Source organism: Brassica napus, chromosome C9 (genome assembly GCF_020379485.1).
Source record: "Brassica napus cultivar Da-Ae chromosome C9, Da-Ae, whole genome shotgun sequence".
Classification (NCBI taxonomy): Eukaryota; Viridiplantae; Streptophyta; class Magnoliopsida; order Brassicales; family Brassicaceae; genus Brassica; species Brassica napus.
In genome coordinates, this window is record NC_063452.1 from 29,939,490 (window position 1) to 29,952,056 (window position 12,567).

Genomic DNA, 12,567 nt, shown 5'->3' on the forward strand with positions numbered 1-12,567 from the left:
CTATTAAAATAAAATAAGAATTCCACAAAAGAAAAACAATTTGAGAACGTAAGGTGGCCTAGCGGCAGTACTGAACGTTTCTCACGCACAACTACCCAAGGTCGCCAGTTTGATACTCGAGAAGAGCGGGGTGGTATTGGGTTAGCTAAAAAATCCCTACAGGGATTTCTGGCGAGGTGGTCCATCGGAGTGAGCTCAGTCACTATAAAAAGTCCAACCTATACAGCCTTGTACCAAAAAAAAAAACAATTTGCGATAAAAAAAATGTAATTTAGATATTTTCAATAAATCATTTAAAAATGAGACAACTCTTTCACAAGACGTGAAGAAGACTAGAACATAGACAGCCTGTCAGATTAAAATCTGAATGAAGAAATAAAAACAAAAACAAGAAGAAGAAGAAACAGAGCAAGAAGAAGGACACACAGCCATGGAAGAATCAGAACAAGTTCTTCCTCTACGTAATTATAATTCTCATTTCTTATATTAATTTCATATAATTTCAATTGCTAACTAACAAATATTTCGTTACAGTAACAAAAGTCAAAGATCTGACAAACCCATCACCAGCCTCATCATCTTCATCATGCGAAACCAGAGAGGAAGCAGAAGTTCTCTGTTTACCAATCTCCAGCAACGAGGAAGGAGAAGAAGAAGAGAACTCTCCAATACGAGAAGTAGCACTCACCGTTCCGACAACAGATGACCCTTCATTACCTGTGCTAACATTCCGCATGTGGGTCTTAGGAACTCTTTCGTGTATCCTCTTGTCCTTTCTCAATCAGTTTTTCTGGTACAGAAGAGAGCCTCTCTCAATCTCCGCCATCTCTGCCCAAATCGCCGTCGTGCCTCTTGGTCGTCTCATGGCGGCAAAAATCTCCGACAGAGTCTTCCTCCAAGGGTCAAAATGTGAATTCACGTTGAATCCAGGTAGATATATCATATAAATCCAAATTTCAGAAATCTCACCAAGACCCGGCATTGAAATTTGTGAGCTAGAAACTAAATAATCAATATATATATATATATATATTTTAAAATTAATTTATAGACCGAATGATCCATACATATTACCTACGAAAACTTTTGATGTTAAAAGTCAATATTTTGTTTCTCTGTGGAGGACTGGCCAGCCTTAAATCTCACAATGGATCAATCAATCCACGTTGGTTGGTTATATACTTTGAAAGTTTGTTATGTTTTGATTAATTTTCAGGTCCATTTAATGTGAAAGAGCATGTGTTGATCACTATTTTCGCTAACGCCGGAGCTGGATCTGTTTACGCCATTCACGTCGTCACCGTTGTGAAGGCGTTTTATATGAAAAACATAACCTTCTTTGTCTCTTTCATTGTTATCGTTACCACCCAAGTTCGTGTTTTCAAGCTTTTTCTTTTTCTTTTTTGAGCTTTTTCATTATAAAAAGAATTTAAGTTTGGAGTTGGTTCGAGTTTATTGTTTCTGATTGGAGAGTGTGATTATGTTTAGGTTTTAGGGTTTGGTTGGGCCGGAATATTCAGGAAATACCTGGTTGAACCGGCGGAGATGTGGTGGCCGGCGAATCTTGTTCAAGTTTCACTCTTTAGGTAAATACACGTTTCTCTCTAGAGTTTTCGATATTTTCTATATACAAAACAAAAACAAAATGAATTTATTGTGTTTTTCCAAATTTCAGAAATTTATGGAGATGCCATTTCAACTTTATGATCGTGGCATTTTATAAAGTTGTGAATCCCCTTAGCTATATTTGCGAAGTGATTTATACACATGTCGTCAATACAATCATTCTCGCTAAAAAAAAGATGACATGACACTTAAAATAGATGACATGGCATCATATTGATTGTGAGATGTAAAATTTTTTTATAAAAATTTAAATTTTTTACAGGAAATTTAAATAAGGTAATAAAAATAACTCATGTATCATCATTAATGTCAGTTTTCCATATAAATATTTATTTATGGTAAACTATTAAATATATTGATAATTCATATATCACAATTAAAATAATAATATATATGTATATATGTATCTCACATTAATAAAAATAAACTAAATAAATTAACATTAATCCAAAAAAAAAATTGATAGTTAAATATTTCAACATTATTTAAAATTATCTGTTCATCTTCATCATTTAAATTAACAAAAAGATTTTTCAGTTTAACTAACACAAACAAAGTCTCAAATTTATTAGAATTTATATTTATATGTAAATATATATATATATATATGTATATATTTAAAATTAGATGGGAATATATATATATTTAAAATAAATAATCATTAAACACAATAAATAATTAAAACTATTTTATAAAATATAATTTTATCTTTATTAAAATTTAAATAAAATAAAATTTAAATAGTTATACCAAATCAAAAGAAATAAGATTACAAAAATACGTTTATGATTTTTTATAATTATTGAAGTGAAAATATAAATTAATAATGTTGAAATATAAATCAAAATTTTTTTAAAAAATAAAAAATGTTATGTTAAAAATTACTATTTATGCGCATGGCGCAGGAAAACTCCTAATTATCGTAGTAAATGCTAGATCATATATCCAATCCCCACATACTCACCAATATTTTATATTTATGAATAATTACAAAACAAATAAAATTGAGTTCTAAACTTAAAAACTTTACTGTAGGGGGTAAACATTTTTATCACGAGGTTTTTATTTGGCCATGCATGTCGCTTTGGTAAAGTGATATCATCTTCATTCTCATTCTATTTTATACTTTAAAAATCTTCAATCTTATTCTATTTTATTCTTTAAATAGAGTTTGGAGTAAAAAAAGATATAATTCTACTCCTTTTTTTACTTTATGGTAATGTAAATAAATTTATTTTATAAATAAAACAATTTATTTATTTTGTTCATTGTTTTGTTTTTTACTTTAGTATAGAATAATATTGAAGTAGAACCCGATTTCACTATATAGTTACTCATTTAAAAAAAAAGTAGAATGATCTATTAGAGATGGTGTGAAAATTAGTTTGAAAGTTGGTTGATCAAACATGACTGACTACATATTAATAATATGTAAAAGCACATGGGACCCAAGTTTCACATTAAATGTTGTATAATTTTATTGGACGTCTTCGAAAAGTACAAAATCATATGACGTTTTCTATACATTTTTGTAGTTGTTTGCTTTCTAAGACAATAATTATAATTGATGTAAATGTAATAACTTTTCCTTACAGATGTGGTTTAAGCTGTGCAAGTAGATGATATTTCCATTGACCAATCATTTGTAACTAAATTGTGTCAATAAATTGTAACATATTGTTTTGTGGTTGGTTAAAATGACAGAGCGTTGCATGAGAAAGAAGAACGTACAAAAGGCGGACTGACACGTACACAGTTCTTTGTGATAGCATTTGTCTGCAGTTTCGCATATTATGTGTTTCCGGGATACTTATTTCAGATGTTGACGTCATTGTCGTGGGTTTGCTGGTTCTTTCCAACATCAGTCATGGCCCAACAGATCGGGTCGGGTCTCCACGGCCTAGGTGTTGGAGCCATAGGACTCGACTGGTCAACCATTTCCTCTTATTTGGGTAGTCCACTTGCTAGTCCATGGTTAGTCCAAACTCACACCAGTGTAGGCTAGAAATAAACCGAAATTTGTATATAATCTGATCGTTTTTTTATTTCTATGATAATTTTTCACTATTAATCCAAACAAAACCCAATGAGACAAAGTTTTCAAAGTAAATTAAACAAAGAAATTTTAGTATCAAGTTGATCACCACTTATCAAAGTCATAAAAAGAAGACTAACCCAATAACCAAATGCCTGAATATATGGTTTTATCTTGGTTTAGATTCAATTTAGTTTGGTATTACAACAACTATGTGTCATCTGTTTTTATCAGGTTCGCGACAGCTAATGTGGGTGTAGGATTTGTGCTGGCGATATACGTCGTGGTACCGATATGCTATTGGCTTGATGTGTTTAAGGCCAAAACCTTCCCTTTATATTCGAGCTCTCTTTTCACAAGCGAAGGTTCCAAGTACAATATCACATCCATTATAGACTCTAAATTCCACCTTGACCTTCAAGCTTACGAGCGTGAAGGCCCTTTGTATCTTAGTACTTTCTTCGCCATTAGTTACGGTATTGGCTTTGCCGCTCTAAGCGCTACCATCGTGCACGTTGCTCTCTTCCATGGAAGGTATAATCTCAAACATTGTTACATTATCGAATCGGTTTCTTATAAATTATTTGTATATGTTTGTATTCGAGACATGAATGGTTCTTATTTGCTTAATTGGTTATACTAATATTTTCAATGATTATTTTTGCAGGGAGATATGGGAGCAAAGCAAACAGAGTTTTAAAGAAAAGAAAATAGACATACACACGAGGCTGATGAGAAGGTACAAAGAAGTCCCGGAGTGGTGGTTTTGGTGTATTCTCGCTATGAATATTAGCGTCACAATCTTTGCTTGTGAATATTACATAGACCAACTTCAGTTACCATGGTGGGGTGTTCTCTTGGCATGTACAGTCGCCATTATCTTTACACTTCCTATTGGTATCCTCACCGCTATCACCAACCAGGTATAACCGATAACTAAAATGGATCGAGTAGATGTTATAACTAACCACTTGCACATTCTAAAAAATGATTTTGATTATAATTGTCAATTTATTTGGATATACATTAAATATTTTGTAGGCTCCAGGATTGAACGTTATTACAGAATATATCATAGGATATATCTATCCAGGATACCCAGTCGCAAATATGTGCTTTAAAGTATATGGATACATAAGCATGAAGCAAGCCGTCTTATTTCTTCAAGACTTCAAACTTGGTCACTACATGAAGATTCCACCTAGAAATATGTTCATGGCACAGGTTACACTCTCTATTTTCAACTACATCATACCACTTCTTAAGGTTTTAAGTTATACTCACACATAAATGATCTATTTTAGATCGTTGGAACACTTTTATCATGTTTGGTGTACCTCGTAACGGCTTGGTGGCTAATGGAGACCATCCCCAACTTATGTGATTCAATTTCTAACTCGGTTTGGACATGTCCAAGCGATAAAGTCTTCTACGATGCATCTGTGATATGGGGACTTATAGGACCACGTAGAATATTTGGAGATCTTGGTTTATACAAATCTGTTAACTGGTTCTTCCTCGTGGGAGCTATTGCTCCAGTTCTTGTATGGTTAGCCTCAAGGATGTTCCCCAGACAGCAGTGGATCAAGCTTATAAACATGCCAGTTCTTATTAGTGCAATCAGCTCGATGCCACCCGCAACAGCTGTGAACTACACAACATGGCTTCTTGCCGGATTCTTATCTGGATTTGTTGTGTTTAGATACAGACCACATCTATGGCAGAGGTATAATTATGTTTTGTCAGGAGCATTGGATGCTGGATTAGCATTTATGGGTGTTTTGCTTTATATGTGTTTGGGACTTGAGAATGTGAGTTTGGAATGGTGGGGAAATGAGCTTGATGGTTGCCCTTTGGCCTCGTGTCCAACCGCTGCTAATATCATTGTTGATGGCTGCCCACTTTATACGTAAAAGCGTTTGCGGCTCAGTTCAGTTGGGAAATGGCGGAGGCCGTTGCGATGCTAAAGTTTGGCTGGTGCATTTGGTGCATACGTTTCCTTCTCTCATTTACATTGTGAGAGTATTGTGTATAAATTGGAAAGTATTCAACAGTTTGGTTTGATTTTTATTCTGTTATTTGTTTTTGACCATGTTGTAGGAGAAACTACAACTGTTAAAAGTTATAAGTTAGAATACCTAAAAGATCGGGTCCGCCTAGCTAGTTTTTTTGGATAATATGCAAGCATCTTAACTAGAGAATGAGGTGAACAATGTGAAACGAGAAATGAGGACAAGTGAAACGAGTAATAGTTTATAATATGGATCTTTGTAACACTTTTACAAGAACAAGTGTAAAAGTAGTAAGAAAATTAGTCAAATGTGTAGAGATATGATGTTCTTGTTTTGTGTCCCTCCTCCTCTTGTTGTAATAACTTGGAAGCATTTTTAACGTTTCCATTTGATGCATTTGATCCATCTAATGATATGACATTAGCATTTAATAATATTAACTTCAATTACTTTAGTGGATTATCCTCAAGTGTACGTTTGACGTTGCCTCTCACATGATCAGAGATGTCAAACGAGCAAGCCGTGTCTAAATAGTCTAACCTCGGTTAACATTTTTCGGATAAAGTATCTAAAGTCTAAACCTGAACAACGCAAATATTTTAGTTTTCTCAACATGAAAAAATTGATTGCGATTCTCTTTCGGAATTAGATATATCCTATAGAAAGTCTTTTAGTTTAACCACTAACAATGAATCTTTTAGGATCGTAACACTGCTGTTTGCAGAGGATGGATTCGACCATCCCACAAGGCCCCGAGGAATAGAAAGGCCTGATCCGGATTAGTTAGAGTGACGGCTCGATCGGTCGGCTCAAGAGTCAGGTCTCTCGGCTTGACTCTTGAGTACTTTTAGTCGATCGTCATCGACTAAAGTATATTCGGCTCAGCGGCTGCTCGGACGCCTACGGGCTTCTCGGCCCAGCTGAGGAGGCCCACCAAGATGGCGTAAATTAGGTCAAGGACGAAGCATCAGGACGTCTATATAAGGAAAAGTGGAGACAACGAGAGAAGGATCTGAAATCACTGACTAACACTTGGCGGCTAGATTAGGGTTTTCACCTTTGCTTCATCTCGCCGTTAGTTGTACTTTTCCGGTAGCTCATCGAGCCACCGGCTTCCTTTCTGTCGCACTCTCTTCGTTTCCCTTGTAACCGACTGAACGTTTTCTCCGATCATAAATAAGACGTCTTTGTTAAAACCCATATCTTCTTTATTACCGTTTTCCGATCAAACAGTTGGCGCCCACCGTGGGGCAACTAGCAAAGTAACGTCAGAACTATGGTCGTTAACAACGACAGTTCTTCGTCAGGCGAGGAGCGTGAAGCTCTCGAGGTGACGCCGGCTCCAGAGGTGACACCTACGCCTACACCAGTAACTCCACTTCCCCATCATGCGTCTATGGAAACTATCCTGGCACGCCTCGCCCTACAAGAAGCGGCGCAGAAGTCGACAGTTGACCAAATCACGGCGATAGCAAAGATCCTTGCTCCTCTCGCTGCAAACGCCGAAGCTTCAATGGCGCAGTATCGTCGACACCTGTTCGCCACAGAACGAACCACCGACATAGCACCTACGCGGGATAACGATAACCAAAGCGCCGGTAACGACATCAACGCGCACACCGCAAGCGAACTAGCCGCGTTGAAACAGTCGGTCCTCGACATCAATTCGAAGATCCACCAGGTGACGACGTCCGCGCCCCAAATCGAGCATGTACTCGCGGAATCTCTTCGTACACCCTTCACGCAAAAGGTTACCGGCGTGCAGCTACAGAAGATGGAGAAACTCCGTCTTCCAACCTTCAAAGGTCTCTCTGACCCTTCAACTCACGTCACGTCTTTCAACATAGCGATGTGGCGCGCAAACCTGACCGACGAAGACAAAGACACCGGCTTTTGCCAACTCTTCGTCGAAACCCTAGAAGGACCGGCCCTAACTTGGTTCACCGACCTCAGAGAAAACTCCGTCGACTGTTTCCACGACCTCTCGACGGCTTTCCTTAAGTACTATATCATGTTCACCAACCAGAAAGCGACCGTGTCAGATTTGTGGAACCTCGCTCACGCCAGCGACCAAAGTCTCCGCGACTTCATGGAGAAATTCAAAGCTATTGTCTCGAAGATTGATATTCCCGACCATATCGCCGTCGAATCTTTGATGAACACCTTGCACGTCGACTCCACATTCCGCCAGGATCTCTACCGATATCCGACAAAATCTGTCTCCTACGCCATCGCTCGCTCGCACAACTTTATCCGCATGGAAGAAGACACCAGAGCGAAGTTCGCAAAAGAAGCAGCAGCGAAACAGCGACCCTCCCGAACAAACGACACCCGCCCCGAGCCCCGCCAGCACTCCTCCGGTGGAAATACCACTCAGAAGCGAGGCTACGTTAGCTCGGTCGGTGATGAGGAATCTCCAAAATCAGCAGCCATCACACGAGAGAAAGGTTGGAACCACTGGGATCGAGACTCCGCTCAGAAGCAGTCAACCTCATCCGAACCAGTGAGTTCAAACTCCGAGGAGCCAAAAAAATGGTGCCTCTACCACAAAAGGGATTCCCATGACACGAAAGAATGTAAGGTCCTCATCGGGCAATTTTTCGACGGGATCACTAATGGGACAATCCAAATGACCACTTCTCCTACGACACCGAAAAACACCAAAAGCTGGAGTAAGAACAAGGAGAAGAAGGCACAGAAGTCTCAAAAGAACACGGCCCCGAGCGAGGAAAGAGCAAGCCCTGAGCGCACTCCCGTCAACAACGTCGGCCCCGCCAACGATTCGTCAGAAGACGAACACCCGCGTCGCCGGCGACGAGTGGAAGTCATACTCTCTCGCCCTTGCGACTCCTCTGATGACGACGTCCCGACAGTGCAACCAGATCTGCGCGATAAATTGGACAGCAAGGATAAGCAGTCTCTCGCTCCCTCGAAAACAGATAAAGACCTGCGCATTCTATTGAAGCGAAAAAGCGCCACGAACGAAAACACAGGAACCGCCGACCTCCGTGCGACCATCTCCAAATGCAACACTCGGAGAGTCGGTCAAACTGGCGACCTTCGCGACCAGCTCAATTCGAAGGCCGACGACCTGCGAATCCAACTCAACCGTTCGAAAGGGTCCGATCTGCGACGACGTCTCGAATCAAAAAAGAAACAGCCCGCAGAAACTCCTATATTCGAGAACACAACTGACGATTTGAGGAAGCAACTCGAATCAATGCGAGCTACCCGAGCCCCGCACATTAGTGTCATAATGGGCGGATCACCACCTTGCGGTGACTCGGTTCGAGCCGTCAAAGATTACAAACGTCAAGCAACCACCTCTCAGAAGTGGCCTTCTCCAGTCGAAAATGATCACCAGATCACTTTTTCGGCACTAGACACCAAGGGCGTCCACATGCCACATAACGATCCTCTCCTCGTCGACCTTGACATCGGCGAATGTCTGGTCGCAAAAGTCCTTATTGATACCGGCAGCTCAGTCGATCTCATCTTTCGCGACACACTCGACAAAATGGGAGTTGATTTACGGGATATGAAGCCTTCTTCTCGCACGCTCACCGGCTTCAACGGAGCCTCGGAGCAAATGATCGGGACAATTCGCCTTCCAGTTTACGCAGGTGGTATAACCCGCACCGTCAAGTTCTCCGTCATCCGCGCCAAAGCACCCTATAATGCCATACTCGGAACACCATGGCTGCATTCCATGAAAGCCGTCCCTTCGACTTATCATCAATGCGTCAAATTTCCCGGAAAAGACGGCAAAACTCAGACGATTCGGGGAGATCAACAAGCCGCGAGAGAACTACTGATCGCAACTGTAAAGATGCAGCAACAAGCTTCCCTTGTCAACTCCGTCAGTAAACCACTCAACAAGATATACCCCCAGAAGGAGGAAGTTCGCGAAGTCGCAATTGATGAATCCGACCCGACGAAAATCATCCGAGTTGGCGTCTACCTGTCCGACGACGTATGTTCAAGGATCATCTCTTTCATCAAAGACAACGCCTCGACGTTCGCCTGGAAGACTTCCGACATGAAGGGGATCGACCCCGCAGTTACCTCCCATGAACTGCACGTCGACCCGACGTTCAAACCCATCCGACAGAAGCGACGAAAACTCGGTCCAGAACGATCTAAAGCCGTAAACGAAGAAGTCGACAGGCTCCTCGACGCGGGTTTCATAACCGAAGTCCGATACCCCGAATGGTTGGCTAACCCGGTTGTCGTCAAAAAGAAAAACGGCAAATGGCGCATATGCGTCGACTTCACGGACCTCAACAAGGCGTGCCCAAAGGACAGTTACCCACTCCCTCATATCGATCGTCTCGTCGAATCAACTGCTGGTAACGAACTCCTAACCTTCATGGACGCTTTCTCGGGATACAACCAGATCTTGATGCATCCCGACGATCGCGAGAAGACGGCATTCATCACCGACAGAGGGACCTACTGCTACAAGGTGATGCCCTTCGGGCTAAAGAACGCCGGCGCGACTTATCAGCGACTCGTCAACCGAATGTTCGCTGATCAGCTTGGCAACACCATGGAAGTGTACATCGACGACATGTTAGTCAAATCGCTCAAGGCCGACGATCACCTAAACAACTTACGCGACTGCTTCAAGATCTTGAACGACTACGGGATGAAGCTCAACCCGGCCAAGTGTACCTTCGGTGTCACTTCGGGAGAATTCCTCGGCTACATTGTCACTCAACGAGGAATCGAGGCTAACCCCAAGCAGATCTCGGCGATCCTCGACCTTCCAAGCCCAAAGAACAGCCGCGAAGTACAACGACTAACCGGACGCATAGCAGCTCTCAACAGGTTCATCTCGCGATCAACCGATAAGTGTCTTCCCTTCTACGAGCTACTAAGGGGCAATAAGAGGTTCGTCTGGGACGAAAAGTGCGAGGAGGCGTTCAATCAACTCAAGCACTACCTCACAACCCCCCCAGTACTATCAAAGCCAGAAGCCGGCGACACATTGTCTCTCTACATAGCCGTCACATCCTCCGCCGTCAGCAGCGTGCTCATTCGAGAAGATCGGGGAGAACAGAAACCAATCTTTTACACAAGTAAAAGAATGACCGAGCCGGAGACGAGATACCCAACACTCGAAAAGATGGCCTTAGCTGTCGTCACCTCGGCCAGGAAACTGCGACCCTACTTTCAGTCGCACACGATTGAAGTACTGTCCAACCAACCACTCCGAACGGTTATGCAGAATACTAACCAGTCAGGACGGTTGACTAAATGGGCGATGGAGCTGAGCGAACATGACATCGTGTACAAGAATCGCACAGCAGCAAAGTCACAGGTCCTTGCCGACTTCTTGATCGAGTTAACACCAGAGCTGGAGCAAGACCTCATCCTACCAAGTTTAAACTGGATCCTACACGTCGACGGTTCATCCACGAGTAAAGGGTCGGGGGCAGGAGTGCAACTGCAATCACCAACAGGAGAACTCATCCGGCAGTCATTCAGTTTTGGTTTTGCGGCGTCAAACAACGAAGCTGAGTACGAATCCCTCATCGCAGGGCTCCGTCTCGCCAAGGCAGTGAAAGCCAAAAGAATCAGCGCTTACTGCGACTCTCAACTTGTCGTAAGCCAGTACCTCGGCGATTACGACGTCCGCAACGAAAGGATGGACGCCTACCTCAAACTCGTCCAAGACCTCACGCGAGACTTCGAGTTCTTCGAACTCACGAAGGTTCCTCGCGGAGAAAATGTCTGTGCCGACGCCCTCGCTGCTCTAGGAAGCAAGCTACACGATCAAGTCAAGAGGACAATCCCAATCCATAAAATCGAGAAACCGAGCATCGATACGAAGGCGGAACAGACTGCGATCGCAGCAGCGATTAGCGAAGCGATGGACATCGACGAAGCAGAACCTCCTTCGCAGGATGATCAGCCAACAGATTGGCGCAAGGAACTCATCGATTACCTCGCTGAAGGTTTATTGCCCACCGAGAAATGGGACGCGCGGCGACTGAAGCGACGTAGCGCACACTACGTTGTCATGGACGGGGAACTACACCGATTGACCGCGACGAAGGTGCTACTCAAATGTATCTCCGGCGAAGAAACGAGACTAGTCATGGCCGAAACACATGAAGGAGCAGCAGGCAATCACTCGGGCAGACGAGCTCTCGCATTAAAAGTAAAGAATCTCGGATTCTATTGGCCAACCATGAACGCCGACTGCGAGACATACGTGCGCAAGTGCGACAAATGCCAGCGTCATGCTTCCACCTTACACAGCCCAACGGAGTTCCTTCATACCCTAACTGCTCCATACCCATTCATGCGATGGGGAATGGACATCATCGGTCTGATGTCGGCATCTCGCCAAAAGAAGTTCATCCTGGTTCTCACAGATTACTTCACCAAATGGGTTGAAGCCGAAGCCTACGCCAGCATCACCGACAAGGAGGTGCAAAACTTCGTCTGGAAGAACATAATCTGCCGACATGGGCTCCCATACGAGATCATTACAGACAACGGTTCACAATTCATCTCGCATCATTTCAAGGGATTCTGCGACAGATGGCGAATTCTACTCAACATGTCGACCCCGAGACACACGCAAAGTAACGGCCAAGCCAAGTCGACGAACAAGACCATCATCGACGGTCTGAAGAAACGACTCGACTTAAAGAAAGGTTGCTGGGCAGATGAACTAGACGGTGTCCTGTGGTCCCACAGAACAACTCCTCGCGGAGTGACGAAGGCTACCCCTTTCTCAATGGCCTACGGCGTCGAGGCAATGGCTCCCGCAGAAGTGAATGTGACGAGCTTGCGCCGATCGCGAATGCCACAAAACGTCGAACTCAACCGCGACATGCTGCTCGACGCACTCGACGACATCGAGGAAAAGCGCGACCAAGC

At 42.7% G+C, this 12,567-nt stretch overlaps 1 protein-coding gene across 1 annotated transcript; it reads left to right on the plus strand.

Annotated features, from left to right (window-relative positions):
• Nucleotides 1-228: 228 nt before the first annotated feature.
• LOC111212583 (oligopeptide transporter 7-like) lies at nt 229-5,805 on the plus strand. Its single transcript, XM_048768599.1, has 9 exons — nt 229-461; nt 535-930; nt 1,217-1,371; nt 1,489-1,586; nt 3,331-3,600; nt 3,896-4,195; nt 4,329-4,584; nt 4,703-4,885; nt 4,966-5,805. Exons 1-9 carry the CDS (start codon nt 431-433, stop codon nt 5,572-5,574), a joined length of 2,298 nt encoding a protein of 765 aa, XP_048624556.1. The 5' UTR covers nt 229-430; the 3' UTR covers nt 5,575-5,805.
• Nucleotides 5,806-12,567: the final 6,762 nt, after the last annotated feature.

Excerpts from the sequence above, each read along its gene's own strand:
- LOC111212583 (XM_048768599.1), top strand. The coding sequence starts at position 431 with ATGGAAGAATCAGAACAAGTTCTTCCTCTAC. Across the intron at positions 1,587-3,330 it reads GTTCAAGTTTCACTCTTTAG|AGCGTTGCATGAGAAAGAAG; the intron begins GTAAATACACGT and ends TTAAAATGACAG. Across the intron at positions 3,601-3,895 it reads AGTCCACTTGCTAGTCCATG|GTTCGCGACAGCTAATGTGG; the intron begins GTTAGTCCAAAC and ends TGTTTTTATCAG.